The 26278-nt window shown below is 48.3% G+C and overlaps 1 protein-coding gene across 7 annotated transcripts in view; it reads left to right on the top strand.

The window, feature by feature from the left end:
• The window catches only part of CLEC16A (C-type lectin domain family 16 member A), a 219350-nt gene that overhangs the window by 155014 nt on the left and 38058 nt on the right, over window positions 1-26278 (top strand). For all 7 annotated transcript variants that reach the window (XM_006776288.2, XM_006776287.2, XM_006776286.2 and 4 more), the window contains 3 exons: window positions 5755-5906; window positions 8069-8273; window positions 9944-10111. In XM_006776288.2, the coding sequence (XP_006776351.1) occupies window positions 5755-5906; window positions 8069-8273; window positions 9944-10111 (525 nt within the window). The remainder of the gene's footprint in view (window positions 1-5754; window positions 5907-8068; window positions 8274-9943; window positions 10112-26278) is intronic.

Genomic DNA, 26278 nt, shown 5'->3' with positions numbered 1-26278 from the left:
AACTGTGGTTTTGAACTCTATATCCAGTAGTTTGCTTTCTTCCATTTCTTTCATTTGTGACATGTTTCTTTGTCTCTGCATTTTGGCTGTTTCCCTGTGTTTGTTTCTATGTATTAGGTAGGGCTGCTATGTCTCCTGGAGTTGTTAAGAGTGACCTTGTATACTAGGTATCCTGTAGGGCCCAGTGGCTCAGCCTCCCCAGTCACCTGGACCTGGGCCTCTGGGTGCGCCCCTGTGAGGGCTGTGTGCACAGTCTTGTTGTAGTTGGGCCTTGATTGCTGTCGGTGTCACTGGGAGGAGTTGACCTCCAGGCCAACTCTAGATGAGGCCCAGCTGTGAAGCAAAGCAAGCAGCTGTGGGGCCTTGGGCGCCGCAAGCACCTCTGAGGGAAAGCCGCCCTCGAGTTCTGACCAATGTTAGATAGTCCAGTTTCTCTCGTATGAGTCTGTGCCCCCAAAGATTCGCCTGGAACTGGAGTTCAGAGCAGTCGGGAGCTTGAGACTCCCTCCCGATTGAAAAGGACAACCGCGTCCTCAGTTGCCAGCCCTTTTCACGTGCGCCTCTGTACTTCTGTACTTTACTTCCACACCTCCTCTGAGTCTCAGTGTGCTTTTCTCTTTCCTTCTAGTTGTAGAATTTCCACTCAGCCAGCCTTCCTGTGGTTCTGGATGTCAGTTTTGTCTTTTAGTTGTATTTTTGAAGTATTGTGCGAGGCAGCAATTTCCGGTGTTTACCTATGCCGCCATCTTGGTTTCTCTGTCAAACCCCGCCTTTTAAATAAAAGAAAGGCAGTGCCTAGGAGTAGGAGGGACATGTCACCTCTCCCTGGACTGTGATGGAGACATTGTCATCCCACCTGCTCTGTCCCTACAATGCCCAGATGGAGACTTGGTGTTTTGTGATCCCTAGTTCCAGTGTCTGCCAGCCGCTGAGCCCCTTGTGGCAGGGTCAAGCCTCATTCTTTGGAGCCTGCTTCCCTAGTGCAGCACCTGACACTCACGTGTTTGTTGAACTGGGTGCCAGAGTTCTTAGCTTGCATGCCTGGCCAGATTGAAAACATGCACACCTGTGTGCCAAGAGGTGCTGTGGGAGAGCTGTCTGCTTGCCAGTGCCCTTTCGAGATGATTGTCTCCACAGTGGGGATCAGGCAGAGCCGGCTGGCCGACAGCATGGTCTGCTGCTGCTGTCCCCCCTTGGCTGGGTCCCAGGAGGAACTGAGCCCTTTGTGTCTGAGTCTGGAAAGAGATGAACTTTTCTCTTTACTTAATCTTAAATACACAAATAACATACTTCTTTTCCCTTTAAAACATCAGAGCATTGTGTTAACTGAAATGACCTTGACCCTGCACCCTGAATCCCATCTCCCCCACTCCAATAGGTATCACTGTGCACCCGCCAGACATTTTCTTACATTTTCCTTTTATATCTATATGCTTGAACCCATAGAAAATATTCAGTTTCTTTTTGTATGGTTTAATTTTACACGAATTGTGTTACACTGCATGTGTCAGGCTGCAAATTGCTTTTTCCACTCAACAGTATGTTCTTGAAATACCTAGAGATCTAACTCGTTCCTTGCTGTTGCCATACGGCTTTGCACTGAATGACTGAATGTACACTTTTTTTAAAGGCTTTCCTCTATTACTGGATATTACAGACCCAAATCCTGCCATCAGCGTTCTTGTTCGTGTCTCTTGGCCCACAAGTGTGTTTCTCTAGGGAACATACCAATTGGAAGGTCATATTGTGTGAAACTTTCAGTTTTAATAAATAATGCTAATTTGCCCTTCAAAGTGCCTATGTTAATTGATTCTCATACAGGCAGCGTTTGAGAATCTCAGTTTTTCTTTGTCCTCACCAGTACTTGATGTCATCAGACATTTTTGTTTTTGCCAATCTCATGGGTAGAAGATGGTATCTTGTTTGAATGTTTCCTGACTTCTCATGAGGGTGAGCACCTTTGTGTGTGAGTAGTGGCTGCCCCATTCTCATCTGTGCATTGCCTGTGGGAGCCCTCATAGTACCTGCTTTATTCATCTTTTGCCACTTAGAGGTAATTTGCATATATTTCCCCTGGTCTGTTATGCATAAAGTCATTTGCTATACATGAGTTAGATTTTAATTTTGATGGAGTTAGTTTATCAATCATATATATTTATTTGTATGTATTGATTCTTATTTCTTTATAAAGAAATTATTTCCTTCCCCTGAGGTCATAAGGCTAGTCTCCTATGTTGTCTTCTGACAATTCTCTGTAATTTTCTTTTCAATAGAGTCCTAGGCCTGCCCTTTTTTATTTGTTATTTATTTTATTACTGATTTTAGGAAGGGAGAGGGAGAGAGAGATAGAAGCACCAGTGATGAGAGAGAATCATTGACTGGCTGCCTCCTGCCCACCCCGCACTGGGGATCGCGACCGCAACCCAGGCCTATGCCTGGAAATGAACCTGGGACCCTTCAGTCCGTAGGCCAATGCTCTATCCGCTGAGCCGAATCAGCCAGCGCACCTGTCCCCTTTTGAAGTGGGGTTGGTGGGAGAAGGACCCAGAGATTCAGGTGGGCAGTGCTGGTGTATGGAGGACCTGTCACCTGCACTGGCCTCCCCTGGCCACAGGCCACTCCTGAGAGGCAGGCTCATGAGGCCACTATGCACCCTGACAGAGTTGCCTATCTCCTGGTACCTCAGCCCTGGCTCAGAGCGACAGTCACAGGTGCCTGCATGAAGGCTGCCAGCAAAGGACAGACTCTGGGCAGAATTGGATTCCATTTAGCACCTCTCTCCTGGGTCCTCCTTTGCCAAAGACATCATGGCCACCCAAAGGTGACCAGACAGCCCCTGTCCCCCAGGACAGAGCAGCGAGGGCCAGGGTGGTGAAGGTTTTCCCTAAAATGACACCCCAGAGGACCACAAACGAGTCCCCAACCAGCATCCCCTTTCCTCTGAAGATCTTCTCTTTCGTCCTCAGAAGCTGCTGTGTTTCTCTTTAACTACCCTGAAAAGCCAGGGCTTCCTCCCACTCTGAGCAGTCCTGCCTCACGGTGACAGCTGCTTCAGTTTTCTTATGAAATTTCTCACAGGGCTTTGATGCCTCAGTTGCATTGCTGAAAGTTGTTCCGCTTTGGGGTTTAGTTCTTCCTTTTCTTGTTCTTTGTGGCAGAGGTGGTAGGTCTTTTTCCCCCGAAGCCCCTGAGGCTTCTGGGCTTTATGAGGGGGTTGCCTGCTGACAAACCCCACTGTCACTGCACCCCGCTGATAAAAGAAGGTGTCCTGTTTAGAGGGGAGAGGAGTGGGGAGAGAAAGGGGGGAAAGGAAAGGGAAAGCATGCTCTATTCATTTAGTTTTGTTTCCTATTTTTAAAAAGTAAAAGATTCCCATTGAAGAACATGCCTTAAGTATTGAGTAAAGAAAATAAACTCTACCTGCCACAGAGAACCTGTATAATAAAAGCCTAAGTGACCCTTACGGCAGAATGGTGAGAACGACCAGTTGCTATGGTGCGCACTGACCACCAGGGGGCAGACGCACAACGCAGGAACTGCCCCCTAGTAGTCAGTGCACTCCCACAGGGGGAGCGCCACTCAGTCAGAAGCTGGGCTCATGGCTGGTGAGTGCAGCGGCAGTGGTGGGAGCCTCTCCTGCCTCCACAACACTGGTCAGGAGCAGCGAGCAGGCAGGTGGTAAGGAGCGAGGGGTCCCGGACTGTGAGAGGGCACAGGCTGGCCTGAGACCCCCCACCCCCACCCCAGTGCACGAATTTTGTGCACCAGGCCTCTAGTATGTTTATAAGAATGAAAATGATGACTTACATTTCTGATAATATAGATGGCTTCCAGTGTGGAACCAGAAATTCTGGATAAAATAATTTTTAGAAATCTTTTTAAATACGTGGCTGGACTGTTGGGAAAGGGAGGAAAATTCTTGCCCTAGATAGTAAGAAAGTGCAGCCCAGAGAGCTAAGCCTGTCTGGTGCTGGTATTTGCCATGGGAGCCTCTGGCATATGCTAGGAAGAATAGACAGAAACTCGAGGCCTGGAAAAGCCGAGAAGGTGGATTGGAAGACATTCATCCCCATGAAGCCACAATCCCAGATAGATTATGCTCTCAGAGGACTAAACTGAAGTGTGCATGGGGTGGGGGAGGTGCCTGAGAGAGAGGAGACATCTATCTGCCATCCCTTAGACCTAAATGAAAAGTAAAATGGGAGGAGGGAACCTTGGTGAGTACCTGAGCCCAAGTTTGTTATCCCATGTGTTTGGGGCCAGAATTTATATCATCTGTGTTACCTCCACTCCCCTACCACCACTAAATTTAAGCTGAATGTTACAGTGCTCCTGATAGAAATTATCTGGGTAGGGGTCTACAGCTGGGATGTAGTTATACTGTAGTTTACAGTTATACTGTAAATTTACTAAAATGCAAACTGAATGCTTAAAATGGGTAAATTTTATGATATAAAATTTTACCTCAAAGGTGTGTATAGAAAAACCACCTACCAGTCTTCTAATCAGAGACTTCTTTTAACATTTTAGTATATTTCTCTGCCTTTGTATTTCATTGTAGGGATATCTTTTTTTTTAATATATCAAAATCATAGTAAGAATATTTTCACCCTCTTTTTCATTTAAAATTTTAATGTCTTTTCCAATGTCACTGCAAGTATTTGTAAAGAGGATATTTTACTTGGATTTTTAATATGTATTTCAAATGTGTATCTTGAATACTTTCTTACTTTAAGATAATTTCAAGCAAAACAGTTATGTATAGAGCAAAAATTAAAGCTCTTTCATTGATATTTCCCCTCCCCCACCAATCACACACACACTCCTACCTCTAGTTCTCACTTCCCTCCCCATAGGTAACCACTGCTCACAGTTTGGTTAAACATAATTTTTAAATGGGTGTATAATTTTCCATGTGATGGGGAAAAGTCATACTCAAAATGTTCCCTTGTTTGGGGACATTTAGGTTGTTTCCTGGTTTGGCTGTTTCTTTTTAGACGTGTAGCAGAGGATTCCACTGGGGGGAACTCGAGCTGGCCAGAGATTGAATGGTCCTGGTGATTTCATTGCCATCAGAATAGGCACTAAATTAGACATCGAATTTGGAGATAACTTTCAAATAAGAGAAGGGACCCTGCATACACTGAGGACTCCATTCTAAATTTTTTACCTGCTTTTTCTCATTTAATGCACCAAACATCTTGTAAGAGGGGACATGATTTCCATCAGAGGGGCCAGGTGCCTTGTCCAGGATCACACACCATCTAGTGCAGAGCTCAGCTCTTCGTGGCCAGACACCAACTTGAGGGCTTGGTGGTTCTGTAACCAAGCAGGGGGACTCTTCCTTTGCTTCCTCACTTAATTTAGGCAAACACCATCACAGTGGTCCGTCCGCAAGGAAGCGCTGAAATGTTCCCGAGATTTTTGGTTTATTTCTTCAGCTTCAGTCTGCACGCCTAAAGTGTAGTAAACATTGCACTATTGCTGTGTGTACTTTATATCAGGCCTCACAGATAGTGCCCTGAGAGGGATGGACATTATCCCCATTTTCAAACGAGGAATCTGAAACCCAGACAGGTAAAGAAAGTTGCCCAGTGTGACTCATAGGAGGGACTCAGACCCAGGAGTGTGTGATTTCAAGCCTGGACTCTGACCACTGAACTCTGCTGCCCAGCAGAGCATGAGTCAGCTTGAGTCTCCATCAGGCTGGGAAGCCAGACAGCGCCTCATTCTGCTCTGTCTCCCTCCTCCCAGACAACAGCGACCTGATTGCGTGCACGGTGATCACCAAGGATGGCGGCATGGTCCAGCGATTCCTGGCTGTCGATATTTACCAGATGAGTTTGGTGGAGCCCGACGTGTCCAGGCTTGGCTGGGGAGTGGTCAAGTTCGCAGGCCTCCTGCAGGTAACAGCTGAGAACTGCAGAAGCTCTTCTCCATTGACTGTACAAACGCACACGAGTATCATCTTTACAGTTAATTTCTAATGGCACAAGGACCACATGAACAGGCTATCATTGAAAAAAATTAAAATATCTCACAGATACAGGTCAAGCCCCAAACCCACTTCTTACACTCCCCTCCTCCCAGTACCAGTGATCCTTCCAGATCTGGTCTCTGCCAAATGCATATATAAATATAACTCCATGTTTTTTAAAATTGTGTACATATACTTGAGAGGGGGTATGTGTGTGTATTTTTCATAGTGTCACGTTGATTGGAGTCTAAACTTTGCTTTTTTTCACTCAACATACATCTTGGAGAACGAACCACGCTAGTAAATTCAGACTCACTGGCATTCTTTTTATTGCTGCCTGGCGATACCACGGCCTGGTTACCAGTGCCCTGAGGCCGTTTCTAGCTTTTTGTCTGTACAGGGTTGTCATGAACAGAACTGATCTTCCTTCCTTGTGCACTTGGGCAGGGGCTTCCCTAGGCACACTCCAAGAACTTCATAGACATCACCACATTTCTGTCTGAAATGATTGTTTACACTGGCAGTGTGTAACAGGTCCTTTCTCCCCACCCCTGTCCAGCAGAGCTAGGCTCCAGATTGCCAAAAGCCGAGTGGGGGCTTGGGTTTCCTCCATGTTTGTCTCTATGATAAGTTACTAATGCCAGCTGGTTCACTGAATGAAACGTAGAACCGGAAGAGTCGACAGCAGCCTTCTGGCTCACATCTCCGTCAGACCCCAGCCCCTGAATGTCCAGTGCACTCTGACAGGCCTGGGGCTTGCCCTGCTCTGAGGCAGGTCGTTTCCTTGCTGGACAGGCCTGGCTGCTGGCAAGGCCTTGCTCAGGCTGACCCACATCCGCCTCTCCACAAATGTGACCTGCTGGCAGCGTGCCGTGCCGCTCTCCAAGAGAACTACCCACGTGTTTAAAGATACTGTTGCACCCTTTTTCCCAAACTCCTCTTTTGCAAGGTCTTTCTATTTAAAAAATGTCTTTTGCCAAGTGTGATGTGAGAAAGAACTATATGAAGAATCTTTTATTTATAAAAAGACTTCCATGTAAGTGGTTGTCCATTAGGTGACTTAGTGCTTCTTATTTATCTAGGCTTGTGATCAATTTCCTTTAGAATTTAGTGTTAGGAAAGTGTTTTTCTCCCTCGAAGGATTAATACATGTCCTCCATCAGACAATGAAAGCCACATAAACCTTTTCTTTTGGTCGTCTTCCAATAGCCACTATTTGTCAGGCCGTTACTGCGTGCCAAACTCTCCGTCTTAAATGTGTAATATCTCATCTAATCCCACAGCAACATTTCCATGCAGGTATTATTTCCAAAGAGCCAGCTTTAATGCTATGGACAGCAACCATCTTAATGAGCCTTTTCCAGCACTTTCCCGCCTCCCATAGCATGTCTGGCGTTCCTGTCTAGCTCCTGTCTCAGGCTTTTATCTTAAATCACCTCAAACCTTTGTGGGAAGCAGATTCTTTACACGGAATCCATCCTGAGGTTTTAGATTGGATTTATTCTTAATTACACTTGCTATGTATGAGTTCCGTCTCTAGTTTTCAAACACAGTGTTCTTCAAATGCCTGCTAAGTGACCCTCCCTCTTTCTCGGAGTTCGTTTTTCCTTTAGGAACCAGAAATTCTTCAGAGACATACAAATGGGTGCTAATGATGCCCCCTTTTTAAGAGAAATCAGGAAGAAATTGGTTTGTGGATGAGTCAATAAATCTAACATTGTGCCAGATGGCATAGAAATTTTGGTTTGTTATCACTGGCTTCTTAGAAGTAAGAATGTTGGAGTTTGACTGTTGGGTTCCCTTGAAGAGGCTGACTCAAGTCCTCTTATGGACGGTACCACCCCACAACCAGCATTGCTCCTGGTGAACGCTCTGTGCTTCCCACGCTGTCTTCTCTTGCTAGGCCTGACCTGGTTTGTGTCCTTCCTTGACTGTCTTAGACTTGGGAGGCTGATGGTCTCCTTCAGGGCAAAAGCAAAGTTGAAATTGGGGGCGGAGGCCGCTTGTAGGTGAGACAGGAATCCCACAGCTTCTGAGCAGTTGTCCTCCTGAACCTAATGAACCATTTTCTTTCACCTCCTCCTCCTGCAGGACATGCAGGTGACTGGTGTGGAAGACGACAGCCGTGCCCTAAACATCACCATCCACAAGCCTGCCTCCAGCCCCCACTCAAAGCCCTTCCCCATCCTCCAGGCCACCTTTGTCTTCTCGGACCACATCCGCTGCATCATCGCCAAGCAGCGCCTGGCCAAGGGCCGCATACAGGCGAGGCGCATGAAGATGCAGAGGATAGCTGGTGAGTGCTCGGTCCTGGTGCAGTGTCCTCTGAACCCTCAGGGCCAGAAGCAGCCACAGGGCTGTCAGTGTGGCTCTCACATTGACCTTGAGAACCCCCGTAACTCCTCCAGAAAAGGACACATACAGTTCAGGAATTAAGTGTGTTTTGGTGAGAGGATGGAGAATCTGCTCAGAATTTCCCATTTCCTAAGTACTTGATTTCTAGAGGGTTTCTAGGGCCTTGTGGAGGAGAAGGAGAGCTCTCCAGACCAAGGCAGAGGCGGTGTACAGGCAGGCGTCAGTGGGTCAGCTGTTCTCACTCCTGCTCGTGGATATTCTCTAGCTTACGTTAGTAAAACGCGTCAACGTTCCTGTACCGCATTTTATTCTTAAAACAACTCTTGAGATTAGAAGGGCGTGTTCTGCCCATTTTATAGATGAGTAAACTGAGGCTCGGTGGCTTGCCCAGCCTCACACAGGAAGAACCCAAACGCAGAACTTCCTACTCTATTGCCCATCCCTTCCCAGCTCCCATGAGAGTCACCCTGCTTAGTGAGAGGCCAGGACCCAGTTCTGAAATCAGAAGTCCTTTTGCATTTCACGGGGATGTGGAGAATTTGTGAGAAGAACCCCTGCTGCCCGGTCTTAGGAATGCCCCAGCTTAGTTGTAAAAGCACTGAGATGAGGGCGTTCCTGTCATCAGGTGGAAGGCATGGTGTTTTCCTTGGGGAAAAGGTGTGCTATCAATTACTAAAATTATAAAGTCTTTCTCAAGACACAACACCGTTCGGTTCCAGTGCTGATGTTCATTCTGGTGTGGTCTCTGGGAGGCTTTCCAGCCCCCGGGGGGAGGAAGAGAGCTTTCTTTACCTAAAAATAAAGATGTAGAGGACGGGGTTTCTGGCCATTGTGGATTGTTATTTCCTGCACATGCCTCGTTGATTTGTGCAGGTCTGCATCCCATATAGTCCTCATCTTATTTCTCACTTAGCTGAAACTTGGCCTGCAAAATCATTACAGAAGCATTTGTAATGTGCAAAGTGACTTAAATCACTCAGTCCTTTCTTTTAAGATTTATTTTCAGAGGGTTTTTTTTTTTTTTAATGTAAAGCAGTTTCTCACAGCTGCCATGAAGGCTAAATATTTCATTTGAAAATTGAGAATTATGCCGTAAAGTGGCTGTGAGAACTAATGCCTTGGGTATTTCTTCAATTGATTTTTAAAAGCCCCTCCAAATTGCTATATCATGAGATTTGTTTATGGAAGGGAGGAAGCACACACTCATAAATACACACATACACATGCGTGTATCTTCTCTCTCACACATTCTTCCCCATGCGCACACATATGTGAACTTTTAGGGCAGCATTGGCCCCATTTACCTTGGGATCTGAAACTGTACCTCTGGCTACGCCTTGGCCTGTATGGATGGAAACCAGGCAACCTAGGTGGGACCTGGCCCTGCGTCCATCCCTGAACCCCTCACCAACTGTGTTTTGAGGTTCAGGCTGGACCTGTGGTTGTCACACTGATTTCCCCAGCTTGAGGCTGTCAGTTGCCTGCTTGCATCGCCCAAGGGATGTGCCTGGCAGGGCCCGATTAATCCAGCTACAACTGCCCCACCAAAGTCTCCTCACCTAGGCTTCCGGCCCATGCACTGAGCCTGACCATGGGTTTGTTTGAACGTAGCCCTCCTGGACCTTCCGATCCAGCCAACCACTGAAGTTCTGGGATTTGGACTCGGCTCCTCCTCTTCCTCCCAGCACCTGCCTTTCCGATTCTACGACCAGTGCCGCCGAGGCAGCAGTGACCCCACTGTGCAGCGCTCTGTGTTCGCGTCCGTGGACAAGGTGCCAGGTGAGCCGGCCCCACCCCGTGCCACCACTTGTGCCTCTCCTGGGGGTCCAGGGCTTTCCCTCTATTGAGGCTGAGTAAGCTGCTTCTCCCTTCTTGGAAATCCAGCCAGTTGGAAGCACCAGCTCAATTTCTTAGAATTGATCAAAGTGTAGCACAAGATTAAACACAAGCCACAGAAGGAAATCTTGGCTTTCGCTTTGGTGCTCTTCCGCCTGGCTTTGGTTTTCCAGAGGTTTGTTGGGGATGTGGAAGGACTTCTCAGAATTAAGAAAGAAGTTTCTTGAAAATTTCTTGGAAATAATTAGGTGATTAGTAATGAGGTTGTGGGAGAGTAATTTCCTTCTCCTTGTAGGGTGACTAGAAAAAGAGAGTGTGTGAGTCCTGCTGCAAACCCCCTAAAGAAGTGAGGCTTGAGGAGAGGGCCCCGCCGGCCATGGGCAGCTGCCAGTGTCTCCTATCTGGGAGCCTCTCTAACCACTTTCACCAAAGCTCATCTCTGACCCCTCCTCCCCTCTCCCAAAAAGGAAGCATGAATAGAAAGTTCAAGGTTGCCTTGGTGGAGCAGGAAGAACTGCTTCTCCAGAAGGGCAGGCCCTCCCCTTTCTGTTCTGACACTTCTGATTTAAGTAACTCCCTTTGCACCCCCATCCCTCGAAAGACGGCTTTGCTCTTCATTGTAAAACCTCAGAAAACAGGCGCTATGGCCCCTGCAACTTAACCTCCCCACATTTAGGGTTTCAAACTTCAGTCACAAATGTTGAAAAATGTTTTCAGAAGCAGTTATCGATTTAAGAAAAAACTCAGTCATAAGAACCCGTCCAAAGTCAGGGCCCTTGTTTCCCTTCCACCCCATGAATCATTCTGTTTTCATTCTTTGATTTGCTTAATTCATTTTGGAAACATACATACTGTAAGCACATGATATTTGAAAATCCAAACAGGACATGATAAAATGAAAAATAAGTCTACTTGGCCCTGGAAACTTTTAACAATTTCTTTACATATCCTTTCAGAAATGTTTCTTTATATGTCATATGTATGTCTCTGCTTGTCTGTTTTTACACCGGGATTATATCGTATATGTGATTCTGCCTGGCCGTTTTACTTAAGAAGGCAGTGTTACATGTTAGCACATATAAGTCAACTTGGTGCTTGTTAACTGTTAGTATTTTTGATGCAAAGGAACCAAAAACTCTTTTATAATATTTGGTATTGATGGCATTTGGGTCGTCTCCAGTGTTGAGCTCTTGCAGTGAGTGTCACCTTGCACCTGCTCGGGGTATCTGTGCAATTGTGCAAACCTCACGTGTCTGTGGGATAAATTCCCAGCGATGGACCTGCATCAAAGGGGAGGCTTTTCATCCTGATATATGTAGTCGCAGCGTGTGTTCTGGGAAAAGTGCACCAGTTCACGCTTCCACCCAAGCCAGGACTGTTTTCATTCTTAAAACCAGTGTTGGGCTACAAAGCAGATGGTAGCACTGCCTGTGTTCAGCTGTGAAACAGCAGATGATTCCACCTCCTCTGGGGTCTGAAGGATTCTTTGTTACACATTCTCCAGGTTGCTTCATGTTCCTTAGAGCTAATCGCTACACAAATATAAGTGATGACCATGAGTCTAGGTTAACTAAATATAGATTAGTCTGATTAAAAAGATCATTTCTTCCTTCCTTTCTCTCTCGCTGTCTTCTTTTTACACACAATTGTCATGTTATTATAAATTTATAAGCACCACTTTGTAACTTTTTATTGAGATATAGTTGATATATAACATTATATTGGTTAAAAAGTCATTTCTTTAGGGTCATTGAAGCTTCTTTCAGCTCGGGCTCTAATGAGTTAAGAAAAAATGCCCTGGGCTTATTTCCGCTCCATCCTTTCTGAAACAGGGGAGTGTAAGTAAATAAATAGAGGCAAATGTCACATTCTTCAATATCTGCATAATCATCTCTCTTTTTGCAGCAGGCTTTACAATGACTTATTGCTTACTTCTCCCACCCTGCCGGAGCCCAGGGTTACTGTAGGGTCATCCACTGCTGGGGTGTGGCCAGGTCTACAGTGGCCTGCCTGGCAGAGGGGTCGGCACAGCTGGAATGCCCAGCGTCCTGTTGCTGGTCCCAGGGTTGGGATGTGAGGTTGGGCCAGGGGAACTGGCAAATCAAAGGTAGTTGCTCGAAAGCAGCCATCCACCCCTTGGCTGTGCCTCTCCCCTGGAAGTGCCACTCAGGACTGGGGTAGGGACATGCTCACAGATATGCTTTCCAGGTCGACTACTTTGGGCCTTTGGTTAGAGAGGCCTCCCACCCCTCCTGCCTTGGCCTGGGCTAGAGATGTGACCTAAAGAGCAAGTCGAAACCATTGCGACTCAGAGAGGAAGGGGCGCTCTCCCTGGCTCCCACCCTCCTCACCATCTGCTGTCTCAGTAGTCAGCCCAGCATCTCGGAATCATCTGAATCCTGCTCTTCCCTCTCCCACACCCACTGGCCTCCTCTGCTCACAGAATATACCACGCTTTCTCACCCCCTCCCAACCACCAGCATCTCTTCCTAGATCATGGCAACAGCATCCTCAGTATCTCTGGCTTTCGGTCTCACCCTTCTTCCTATTCAGCCAGAGAGATTTTCTAGAACAGAAATCAGATCCAAGCCCCTGCCTGCAACCCTCCAATGGCTTCCAGTTGCACTTAGAACAAAATCCAGATCTCTCACTCTGATCTTATGGTCACTATGCGGTTGGCTCCAGCTGGCCCCTCAGACGCAGCTCCTCCATCCCAAATACCATCCCCACTGCTCCTCTAAGTCAGCACTTGCCAAAATTTCGGCCTCAGTACCCCCTTATAATCTTAAAAGATATTGAGGAATCCCAAGAACTTTGGTTTATATGGATTATATCTATTGGTATTTTAAGATTAGAAATTAAAACCGATAAATGCTTTAAGTATTTATCTGGCTTTATAGAAGACAGTTGGATTCTCGTGTCTGCTCCTGCTTCCTATGCATGTATTTATGGGGCCTCTGGAAAACTCCTCTGTGTACTCCTGGGAGTATGGAAATAAAAGGGAAATGCTGTCTTCTTATTTTTATGAAAGTAGTTCTGACCCTGGCAGCCCCTAACGTTCCCAGACCACACTTTGAGAACCACTACTCCCCTGCCTCAGGGCCTTTGCACTGGATATCCTTCTCCAGATCTGTGTGGTTGCCTCCTACGAATTACTCAGGCCTCAGTCTCCTCAGAGAGGCCGTTCCTGATCATACCCTCCCCCAGAAAGGTTTTTCCATCACATTAGCCTGGTTTATTTTCTCTGTGACCCTGAGTTCCTTACCTGGCTGACATATCTGTGTAACTGTCTATGGTCTTTCTTCCCCATGAAAAATGTCACTGCCATTGGGACCGGATCTGTCCTACCCCCACTGTATCTCAGCGCCTAGCTCTGTGCCTGCGTTCACTAGTTGTTGAATGAAGAATGAGCACAACCTTGGCACTGTTCCCGCCTAATGCCTTCTCCCTGTGTGAACACCCGGAAGATGAGGAAATTCGTTCTGGGACCCTAGACATTGGGTGGTTTACTCTGTGGCACTTAGACAAGGAAACCAAGATTTCATAAGATTGTAAGAGGATTCCTCTGCTTAATTTCCATCCCAAATTTCCAACTCAGGGAGTGAGTTGTGCGTTCCAGGAGGGCCGACAGACTGCATGGTAGATTTGGGTCAGATGCACATCAACTGAATTTCACTGCCCTCACCTTTGTCAGAGGTTTGCAGAAGCCAAAGAGTGGGCTGGAGGGAGTCATCAGAAGCACAGCCCAGATTGGCCTCCGAAGTGTGGCCCGTGAGCCCAGCCCTTTGCTGGGTCCCTTGCCGTAGGCTGCGCTGTTGCAGACTCCCAGGCTATGTGGGGTCCTCACTCTGGCCACCTGCCTCGAGGTGACTGCTGCACAAGCCATCGCTATCATGACACATCTTCCAGTTCTATCTGCAGGCCCAAGTAATTGTCATAGAGCACTTTGTCTCCCCTTTAGAAGCTATAAGTGATTATATTTGATGAAACTATGCCTCTCATTTCCTTAGAAGAGATATTAAAGTAGAATATAAATCAGGGCTAATAGACAACTAGCCACTTTGATATATTTTTCTTCTTCCATTTGGCTTGGGAAGAAATCACAGTTTCTATTTATTAGCTGGTTTTATGTTGATGGCTCTTGCCCCACAGAATGGTTGTCTTCACAAGGGCAGAGGCATGTGTGCGTGCCTGGCCCACAGTGGTGATGTATTGGGGTGGCAGGCAGGACTGGTTCTGGAGTCTGGCTTTGAAGTGCAGGCCCATGGTGAGTGCCTCAAGGACCCGTCCCGCTGACCCACCGTGACAGCTGAATTGCCAGAAACTGTCATTGGGGCAGTTGGGAGTGGGGGGCGGGCAGTGAATTTCCAAATGAGCCACCGGGGCAATCTCTCCATGAACACCGAGCGGACCAGTAGACCCAGAGCAGAAGCCCAGTCAGAGGGCCAGGGCCCTGGCCTCCCAAAGCAGCCTCAACCCACTCCTGGGCTCCTTCTGGCCAAGAGCTGCTCCCAGGTGTTCACCTGGTGGCAGAGTGGTAAGCAGAACATCACAATCTCTCGTGCGGGTCCTTCCTGGACCCTTCCTAATTCTTATCTGAATAGAAGGGCTCTACAGCCCAGAGAGCATTGTGGGATTTGCGTGGGACAGTTAAGCAGGTTGACACCACTGGTCCTCACTGATGGGGACTTAATGGCATGACCTTGTTTCTCATGAGCCAAGCCCACTAACCTTTTAGCTGCAGTGGCAGTGCTTAAAATCCCCCAGCACCTCCTGTCCACAGCCCCTCTCCATGGCCCCTTGGCCCTCTTTCCACTGTCGGCACTTCTCTCCTCTCCTCCTCTCTGCTCTCTTTGCATAATGCCACCCAGCATTTCAGCTGCCCCGGCTTTCTGTCTGCGCCTCACAGGGGCCAAGCACATCCCATTTAGGACCTGTCCTCACGCTCACTGAGACTGGTTCCTTCTCGGGGGCATTCAGGGCTCTGCTCAGATACCCCTTCAGGGGCTTTCCCAGGGGCCCCAACCCACCGCGGTCCCTCTCTGCAGCAGCTGGTTTTTATTTTTTAAATTGGGATGAAATTCACATAACCTAACTGTTTGAAAGTATGCAATTCAGTGCCATTTAGTGCATTCACAATCTTGTGCCCCCATCACCTCTACTAGTTTCAAAACATTTTTATCGCCCCAAACAAAACCCCGTACCCATTAAACAGTCACTCTCATTGCCTCTGTTCCCTTGCCTCTGGCAACCACTAATCTGCTTTCTGTGTCTATGAATTTACCTATTCTGGATATTTCATTTAAATCATACAGTATGAGGCTCTTTGTGTCCAATTTCTTTCACTTAGCATCATCTTTTTAAGGTTTGTTTATCTTGTAGCAGGTATCAGAGCTTTATTCCTTTTCATGGCTAAATATTATTCCATTGTATGGATGTACCACTTAAGTTCATCCAGTTCTTCACCCACTGATAGACACATTGGGTTGTTTCCACCTTTTGGCAGGTGTTACTAGTGCTGCTATGAGTGTGTGTACACGGTTTTGTTTGAGCATCTGTTTTCAGTTCTTTGAGGTATCTACTTAGGAGTGGAATTGCTGGGTCAGATGGTAATACAATAGTTTTTGAGGAACTATTTTCTCAAGGTCTTCAGAACCCTTATCAAGAGTGAAGCTGTCCCATTTGTCTTCCCATCTGCCTCACTGTCCTGCACTAGCACGGAAGGTGCTGGGGCCCTGGCCCTCCTGCCTTTGACTGCTGACAGTGACAGAGCAGTGCGAGGACTAGCCATGGCGGGCGGAGACGAGGATTGGAGGAAGGAAGCTGGGCTGGATGAATTGTTCTGTGTCTCAGACTGTAAACCCCTGCAGCAGGGGTGGCACTGTCTTGTTCATGCCTGGGTCTGGCACCTGTACCAGTTGGTGGTGGCTCGGGGTGCCATCTGCAGAGTCGAACTTCATCCTGTCAGGGCCAATCTCTGCTTAACCACTTCTTGTCCCAGCTTCTTGTCCTACTGAGTCTCTGGGCCAACATTTAAATCCGCGAGCACAGGAGAAGAGCCGTGCCCTCCACAGGTGTTACTTTCTCAAAGGTGAGCAACCCACCCTATAGGTCACTGTCCCAGAACACTTCGAAGTTCTGTGGAAAGGCAGTGGCAGTCCCAGCGCCAGCCTTGGCAGTTGAGTAACTGAAGAAGAATGCAAAGATTACAGTGTGCCTGGAGCCAGCCGAGCTGGCCACAAAGCCTCGGACTGACATCTAAAAAAGAGCAAAGAAAATCAATGTTTAATTCATAGACCACAGTTCTGACTTCACCCCTGGGCATAACGCATTAGGTGCTGATGCCATCTCATGGCAGCGTTTCCCAGAAATTAATTTTTTAGGCCTATTCTTTTTCTTGTTTCCAGTTATAAAATTGGAGCCAATTCTCTCTTTCCAGCTCCCCAAGGCAAAAGGATACCCTTTCTTTAGTCACACGGGAAGGAGAGCCTGCCTGCACCTTCCTCCAGTCTCCCCACTCCCTGGTAATCCCTCCCAGCTTCCGCTCCCTGGTCAGAAACTCTGGCTACTGGGGTGGGAGTGGGGATGGGGTCGGAGGAAGGTGAGTTACAGAAACTTTTTTTTTTTTAGTAAAATGTATTGGTCTGGGAGAAGGGTATCTGATATCTGGTCCTTCTTCACGTGCAAAAACAGAAAATAGTAAAATCTTTCTTCTGAGTGAGGCTTTGAACTCAGGTCTGTCTGTTCAGACCCTGATCCCTTACATGACCTTTAATTCCTGACTCACTTTTGATGCATCTGCAGTGAATTCTTAACACCTGAGGCCTTACTGGTATGAGACAAAACCATGTCATTGGCTCTACCCCTAGACATGTTTTGGCTAGAAAAGTCATGTATTTCTGTGAGTGTGGGGTGTAGTTGACCAGAAAAATTAGCTGTGCCAGGTGCTTTGTGTGCATTCGTTCTATCCTCTGAACAGCAGCTGGTATCAGTTGCTCTGCTCTACAGAGAAGAAACTGAGGCCCAGACCAAGGCCACAGGGCCAAAGCGAGGCCGGCTGAGATCCATGCCTCCACTTCGTGCCTCTAGATCCCATTTGTTTCGAGTCCGGCATTGGTAATGGCTGAGCAGCTTCACGGGACGGTTCTGCCACCTGCCTCTGCAGAGAGGGGACACTCAGGCAGCCCTGTCACAGACGTTCGCCTTTTCCGTCCTCTGTGTGCTATACTCACACATTCCCAAGTCCTCGTTCTCCAAGCCCACCTCCATGGATCCGGGACAAACCCGGCAAGCAGTGCTGCAGAAAGACGCTCATTTCCCGCAGCCACCACTTCCCAACCAGGCTGGAGGTCACAGTCACGTCAAGGCCGATCCCCGTGTTCCTGGCTTATCATGAACAAAAAACAGAAATGATACTCAGAATCCTGCCTGCGCAAAAGCAGCAGGATTTCAGCTCCTTTCAAAGCTTCCTGGCAATTATCTCCAAGCGCTCAGCCTTCCGGTGGTTAGGTCGAGGTGTGGGAAACAGTCCCACTCAGAAGTCAGCCCTGAGCTGAATTCAAGGGTCCCTGCTTGCCAGCCCTCTTCCCAGAGCACCCAGGGCAACCTTGAAGAGAGCCCGAGGCCATTGAGCACACTGCCCGGCAGGAGCCTCCTCCTGAACCAGGGTCCACGGGGTTTTCTTACTTGGAACATGTCTCCAAAGACACTTTCCCAATAGAGACGCTAGCACTTGTTGTCTGAGGAGCCATCCCCTTGCGAAACAGCACACAGCAGGCAGAGCCAACCATCGTGCCCCAAACAACTTTTCCCCGGGGGTGGAGTCAGGGAGGAGAACAGTTCCGAAGAATTGAATGTTGCCTCACTTCTCAGGGTCATTACCCACTTTAAACCATTGAAGTGACTGCGTGCCCAGGGCCTTTACAGAGCCATCAGAGAGCAGGGAACACTCCCGGATTCCTCATGGAAAGGAACATGGAGAGCTGTGCAGGAGGTTGTGGGAAGAGATCCAAACCCCAGCTTCACTCTAGCCTTTGGGCCTTGGTTATGCTTTGGAATGCTCTGTAGGCTCAGGTGGGCCCCTGCAAGGCAGCCTCTCCGGGGCACGGCACAGGCGGACATGTGCCAGAGTGAGTGTGCACGCCTGTGCCTGTCTCCGAGAAGCAGTGTCTGTCAGTTCTCATCTCTGAATTTCGTAGACCCACTCGGGCACATTTATTGCAGGACAATTGGGAAAGATAGAAAAGCAGCAAAGAGAGAGAAAGCACTAGCTCTCACACCCTGCGGTTGCCATAAAGTAAACTCCGGCGCCTTTGTCATTGCGCTTCCTGTCCATCCTGTGGGGCTGCTTTTCTCAGCAGCAGAGTGTTGCCCAGGTGAGAGCCGGCAGAGGGAGATGGCTTAGCACAGCCGGTAGCGCACAGTCCAGTTCAGGTCCTGGCCCCAGCTTGACTTGTTCCATGGCCTTGGCCCAGATGGTTTGCCCCTCTGGGCCTGTTTATTTAGTGGGGAAATAAATAAAAAGTGGGACAGTGCATAGCAGGGCCAGTGTACTTAATACTGCTGAATTGTATGCTAAAACATCATTAATACGGTAAATATTATGTGTATTTTATCACAGTTTGAAAAAAGTGAGGATGAATATGTCACCTACTCATTAGGCTGTTCGAGTTAATTCACATAAGTGCCTTCACACGTGTGCAGCAGGCAGTAAAGTGTGGCAGCCCTCAGTGTTTTTTATTGTCATTAGTAGTCGGGGCTGACCCAGGAACCCCAAATTATAGGTTCCCTTTCTACACATTAAATAAGTTTGCACAGAGTTAATAATCCAGTAGCCCGTCTGCTGTAACTAACAGAGACCCTGGAGTTATACAGATTGGATCATTTCAGGAATGCTTTCTCCAGGAACTGATAAAACAGGGCAGAATCTGCCTCCTGCAGATGTGCCACGAGAATTGTGATGTATGATTTACCTGATGGTCCACAGCTCCTAGAGGCACAGCCAGGGCCAGAGGAGAACAGAGACCTGTCTCCTACAGTCCCCAGCCCAGCATACTCCCGATCACCCGCAATACTGACTTCCTTCTCCACACCCGCCTGAGCTGGGTGCTTCCCGCTGAACCTTACAATAGCCCTGAGAGGCCAGCACCATTCCTTAGTCTGCAGACCAGGAAACCTGAGCTCAGAAAGGGGGAGCCCCTGGCCCAGTGCCACACAGGTGGCCGCCTGGGATTGCACCAGGCCGCACCTTCCGCTTTCCGTTCCATGTGCCACAGTGTCCTCAGTCCTGCAGAGCATTTGGTGGCAGAACACCGCAAATGATTGCCGTATCCACTTTGTTATATGAACCAGGAGCACAGAAACTAGCAGAGAACATGGCTCTGTTCTGTGGATGCAAGTCTCTGCGTCTAAAGGAAAAGTCCATAATGTTATTTGAAGAAATCTTCTGAGACTTTTTCCATTGATGTTTATTTTTTGTTGCTGAGTCATTTGTTTTATCAACTGTAAGTTCTCATTAGCAAATACGTGTTAACAAATGCCAAAGATTGATGACTCATTTGTGGGATAAAACCCAGAAACAGAAAACGCTAGCCCTTAATTTTATCTGTGAATTAGAAAAAGACCATCTTGGTTTAATTTTTGCCTTAAAATAACTCTACCTCAAGGAACCCCAGGGTCCCCTCAGAACAAAACTTGAGAATCACTTTATCACTTCACAAGAACCAGTCATACTGCCTACCTTGGGATCCAAGAGAAGGAGACACAAGTAAGTGGCATTGCTAAGTGTGCAGATGGCTAGAGAGTTGTTAAATCATGAGACCCGCTAAGAGTAAGAAGAACCAAAGCAGAAAAGGAGGGACACAATAATAGTGCTGACAGTTCAGAAAGACATAAGCCATTGAGTCCTCCAGATGTCCCTTTTCTTTCTGCTCCACGTGGCCTCTTTAAAGCAGCTTCTAGGACCCAGGGTAGGAGACCATCAGGAAGAGAAGAAAAGGGATCCAGGGGAAGAACTGCCAGTTTTAAAAACAACTGTAAGAATTCCAGGGTGGTTCCATGACAAATACACTAATTAAAGTCAGGAAGGTGAGGATGCATTTAGCAAGAATTTACTGGGATCTCTTGTGAGTCAAATAAATGCTGTGCCAAGCATACAGAGAGGACTGGATGAGGCGATGGGCTCATAAACAGGTCCTGCAGAGCGCAGAGGCAGACATGGTGGGGACAGCATGGGCGAAGGCATGAGGGACAGGTATATTTGGTGGCATGGCCATGGATTAGGGAAGTGACAAGAGGCTGGAACACTAGGGTAGGGTCAGATGGCGAAGGACTTTCGGCCTGGTGAAGGATTAGAATTTTACCTTGGGAGGAAATCACTGAAGGTTCTAAGGCAGAGGAGTGATGAGCCAGGGTTTGGGTTGACAGGAGTCGGGAAGGGCAGGGGAGAAGGGGATGGGAAGAAAGACCCAAGGCACACTCAGCTTTCCCTTGGCGCTCACCACCTGCACAGTAGGTGGTGCTATGCCCGTGTTACGGATGAGGAAAAATCTTTCCACAGTGGTTCCCCCTTCCTCAGTTTGATGTATATCCTATACCTTTTCCTGCGCGTTTACATAGCGTATTTGTACTATACTATTATATTGCCTTTTTTAACCTAAAGGAATGCTGTTTTCACTGAGCAATATGTCTTGGATTATTTTATGTTCATAAGAGCACCCTCACTCATTGTTGACTGCTGCAGGACAGTCCATCACGTGGGCAACCCACTGTTTACTTAGCCAATCCCCCATGGATAGATGTGTAGGTTGTGGCCAACTTTTTCCTTAACAAATAACGGGCGCCTCCGTGCACCCTTGCGCAAGAATTTCCCTGAGGTAAGTAACCATGAAGTGAGTCCAGAAATATTTAGGCTGTGGAACTAACAGGATTTGGTGACCAGTGAAGTATGTGGTTGAAAGGAATGGGACGCCACAGGGCTAGTTCAAGGCACAATATCAAAGAGCCTTGGTTTCTCTCTGAATGCTATCTGTGAGTATAGCTAACAAGGGCATTTTGATGACTGAAGGTTCTGCCCCAGCAGCATCCTCATCCTTGTGGGTCCTGTTCTGTCCAGGAGGCCTTCAGGAGGTGCAATGATGGGAAAGCTTCCAGGGGCTCACAGGGATCTCCAGACCCTGCCCACAGCTTGAGTTGTCACCCCAGACAGAACGTCAGAGCTTGGCACAGTGGGGCCACCAATGGCTTCTGCTCCTGCCGCCTGGGATCTCCGCTGAGGTTATGACTTTCTGTGATTCGTTTCTCTCTGCAGCCAGCATCCCACGACTAAAATACAGCTTCCTTTATTTGTGGCGGTCCAGCCAGGGCATTTTGCATAAATGTGCTTTTCTCCAAAAACACGGTGCTGTTTTTTTAACATCTGAAATTCCCAAAGGACAGAAAGTCAATATTATCCCAGTGTGACTGGAATGGCTAGTTTGTGACATCTCTTCACACTTAAGCAGCCTGCTGCCTTCAGCACAGAGTAATCGCAGAAGCATTCTGAAGCCCATCACATTGGGGCTGGTGAATTGTTTTTCTTTGTCTGCAGAGTTACAGTCCAACATGATTTCGGGAGTAGATGCTTCAACCATGTGAAATTCTAAATGTGGACTGTGATTGCAATGGCTCCTTCCAAAATATTTGCGAGTTAGTAAAAATTCAGGTGCATAGTATCTGTGGCATACTTCTAGCCTCACAGATTTTGTCAAGACCCTAGGATAAAAGTCCCATTTCTTGAATACCAGCTATGTGCTAGGCACCGGCTAATTGCTTCACGTAAAATAAGGAGATAAATATGTAAAAACTGTCATTACTAGTCTCACTTCATAGCTGGGACTAATAAGACTCAGAAAGCAAAGTCACTTGTCCAGGGTCCTGGAGGTCTCTCTCTCTCTCTCTCTCTCTCTCTCTCTCTCACACACACACACACACACACACACACACACACACACACAGAGAGAGAGAGAGAGAGAGAGAGAAACTGCTTTCAGACACCTGCTCTTTTGAATACCTCTTCTACCTGCTTCCTGAGAAAAAGGTTATCTCCTATTCAATGTTCTTTCCTTTCCTGTTAAGTTGATATATGGGCTCCGTGGAGCTTCTGAGTTAAAGCCGCTCTTTGTTGTGGCTTTCTGAGCGTGTTGACTTCACAGGCCTCAGATGCTGGGTCCCACCCACGCTCTAGCCTCTTGGATTGAGCAGGTCCTCTAAGTCATCAGGGTGGCGAGATGGCAGGAAGAGTCAGTGTGGATGGGCTGAGTGTCCCCAAACACCCTGCCATTACCCTTAGTAAACTGGACAGTGTTCTAAAATAGTTGACATTTGTAAAATTTTGGGCATTTTGGAAAAATGCACTCTTTTGGGCCAAATTTCCAGCCTGACGCCCCAGGGAAACGTCCACCAGCTCAGAGCAGTGTTCTCGCTTCCTAAAACAGTGCCCAGGCCTGATGGAGGCCACAGTCTTCTCATAGTCCCCTCTCTCTGACCTCTTCACTCCACCCTCAGCAGAGAGCAAATGCAGAAACTACCCCACACAAACTGCTGTCTCCACCGGGTCACAGAGGGGTCCTTTGTGCTGGCTGAGACACCCAGAGGAAGCTTCTGGCCTTGAGCAGCTTAAAAGCTACGAGTACTTGGGTACCTACTGTGTGCCGGAAGTGCCACCATTCTGCTTAAACTGTGCCACATCCCTGCCAGGGAACCATTGCCATGGGTTAGAGGCACACACCCTGGAGTCGGCCCACCTACACATTGACAGTTGTGTGATGTCAGGCAGTTTTCTAAAGCCCCTGAGCCTCAGTTTCCTCTTCTATAAAATGGGGCTGATGATAAGAGCTCTCTCACGGGGGCAGGCGCTTAGCCCTGGACCGATGTCTGTAGGTGCCTCCTGCTGGCATAGCATTGTCATAGTCACTGCTATTGATAAGGGTGGCCAGGGAGCTAGATTGCCTGCCCAGGACCTCTAGCTCGGGGTCGCCAGCCTTGTGTCCAGGGCTCAAGCCCCTTGCAGAGCAGCGGATCCAGCTCCTGCAGGCCGCTCCTTGGAGCCCTCACAGATACTCTAAGGCCCTGTCAAGCAAGGGGCTGCTGCCCTGCCAGAGCCACTAGAGACGGCACCATCACAGGTATCGTGCATCCTTCCAGCAGGTGTGCGTGGAGCCCCTTCTGCAGGCCCGTGCCAGGCCCTCGTGCAGCCAGTAGCCACGTGGGGCAGGCAGACATTGAAATGGGGTAACCACTGTGCCAGAGATTATTGTGGGGGCAGTCCCTAACAGGGCTGTCACCTAGAGGATCCATACACCTGTAACGCAGGGAGTGAGGGGTGGGGGTAGGGGAGAAGGTCACCAGGTGGGAGTGGGGTAGGCCTGGGGGTTGGGGTGTGAATTTTATCCTGAGAGCTCTGGGGAGCCTTAGGGAGCTTTAAGCAGAGCAGTGCTGGACCTGATTCATGTTTGAGCTCATTGTGGCTACTGGGTGATGGGTGGATTGGAGACAGCAGTGCAGGGGCCATTGGGGTCCCCTCAGAAGCCGAGAGCAATTGGGCAGGGCTACATGTTGGCTAATATGGTCAGTGATAGGTTGGGTACAACTTGCCTGGTCATGACAGATCTGCTCCTGTGATGGCGCTGTACCCACACATCACCTCGGGTTGGCAAAGCATTTCCCATTTGTGATCTCTACAGTGCCATGGGGAAACTGCCGCTCAAGTGATGAGGTGACCCCCCAGGTCCCACCTCCAGGAGGTGGTGGTGTGCTTTGCATTCTGCCCTGCTGAGCCATTCTGAAGCTGAAATGTCTAAATGGCACCCCTGAGGAGGAGTATTTTCTGGGGCCTGTGCATTGCCAGTATCAGGCTAAATGTCTCCACGATCAGCAGCCTGGGGAGGAAGACCCTGTTACTGTCCACGTATCACAGGGGTGAGGAACCTTTTTTCTGCCAAGGGCCATTTAGGTATTTATAACATCATCCGTGGGCCATACAAAATTATCAATTAAAATATTAACCTGCTATATTTGGTCAAACATTTAAATCACCCCTAATGCCTTGGCAGGGCCAGACCAAATGATTTCGCAGGCCTTATACGGTCCACGGCCAGATGTTCCCCACCTCTGACATAACAGGTTAGAAGGCTGGGACTCAGAGAGGTTAAGTAACTTGCCCCAGATCACACTGTTGGTAAATGGTGTTGCTAAAACCCACTCGTAGACTCTTACCCCACAGTCTGCTTAGTCCAGTGTCCAGGGGTCCTCAGGGCCTAGGGCAGTGATGGCGAACCTATGACACGCGTGTCAGAGGTGACAACGCGAACTCATATTTTTGGTTGATTTTTCTTTGTTAAATGGCATTTAAATATATAAAATAAATATCAAAAATATAAGTCTTTGTTTTACTATGGTTGCAAATATCAAAACATTTCTATATGTGACACAGCACCAGAGTTAAGTTAGGGTTTTTCGAAATGCTGACACGCCGAGCTCAAAAGGTTCGCCATCACTGGCCTAGGGACCTTGAGAAGTTCTTGGCCTTTTCCTGGGGGAGCCTCAGCTGGAAGCTGGGACACCGTGATCTCAACTGCAGCCCTTTACAGGTGGCTCCTGAGCACCTCTCTTCACTACTAGCCAAGGGTTTCTGAGCATGTGTGTCAGGGCTCACTGATAAATCAGGCCAAGAGGCCTGTGCTTGGCAGTGGCGCTAAGTGGTTGTCTAGGCTTCCCCAAGCCAACTGACATTTGCCCAATTGGTGTGATGTATCAACAGCTTTTTCTCCTACTTTTTGCAGTCGGGGCTGGCTCTCAGCCAGAACTCTTTTTTAAAAAAAATAATAAGGCACTCACATGCGATGGAAAATGCTGGTGGGCTCGCGGAGCCCAGGAACTTCTGCAGTAGGGAATTGAGGACTGCTGGTTAGGGGTGAATTTAGAAACTTTCTGGAAGGTGCTGAGGCTAGCCCAGAGTATAGTTAAGCCCTTCAATGATGCAAGTTTGGGGATTTCTTTAGCTCATTGCCTTCATAGATCTACAAAGGTGGAAAGCTGTGGAGTTCACCTTTCCATCCATTCCTTTGTTCAGCAAACATTTATTGAGCATCTGCTAGGTGCCAGGTACTGTGCTTGGGTTTGGGGTGGCAGCCATGTGCAAACCAGACATGCGTGGCCCTGCCACATGGAGCGTATAGTCTTTTAAGCCTGATAGGCACTATTCAAGTAATCATACCAGGAAATAATTAGTTAATAATGGGAGGCCTGGCCTTCTCTAGTGGGGATCAGGGAAGACTTCCCTGAGTAGGTGGTGTGGGCTGATAGTGGAAGGATTCATTGGAGCAAACTGGGTGGGGAGGTGAGAAAGTGTCTCAGGCAAGGGACAACATGTGCAAGGCCCCTGCGGCAGGGAGGCCCAGGGGCACAGACAAGGGCTCCCTAGCTCCCCCTCTCTGGCAGGGACAGGATCCCTGGCTCCCACCAGTAGGCGGGGTAGGCTCCCTGGTTCCCCATCATTCTGTGCTTCAAGCTGTACCAACCATGTTACTTGGATTCATTATCTCACCTTTAGAACCTCTCTGGGGAGAGGCAGGTTTATGCTTATTTTACAGTTGAGGTTTTCTGAGGTTCAGGTGATTAAGTGATTTACCTGGACTTGCACAGTGAGTCAGTCACACCAGCGTTCCATCCCACCTCTGCCTTACTCTGGCTCATGCTCTTGCCAGCCTTCCTCTCTACATTCTCATTTGTACTCTTATTCCCTATCCTGTGTTATGACTGATACTAGAGGCCCGGTGCACAAAAATTTGTGCCTTGGGGACGGGTTCATCAGCCCGGCCTGTGCCCTCTCCGAGTCTGGGACCCCTTGGAGGATATCCACCTGCTGGCTTAGGCCCTCTCCCTGGAGGATCAGGCCCAAGCTGACAGGCAGACATCTCTCTGGCAGCCCGGCAGCCCTCGGGGGATGTCCACTTGCCAGCGGGGTGCAGGCCTCAGCTGCAGTCGGACATCCTTAGCACTGCTGAGGAGGCAGGAGAGGCTCCCACCACCACTGCTGTACTGGCAGCAATCAGCCTGGCTTGTGGCTGAGGC

This window comes from Myotis davidii, unplaced genomic scaffold, assembly GCF_000327345.1.
Source record: "Myotis davidii unplaced genomic scaffold, ASM32734v1 scaffold209, whole genome shotgun sequence".
Lineage (NCBI taxonomy): Eukaryota > Metazoa > Chordata > Mammalia > Chiroptera > Vespertilionidae > Myotis > Myotis davidii.
The sequence above is the reverse complement of the archived record's forward strand: the minus strand, read 5'-3'. Positions and strand labels throughout refer to the sequence as shown.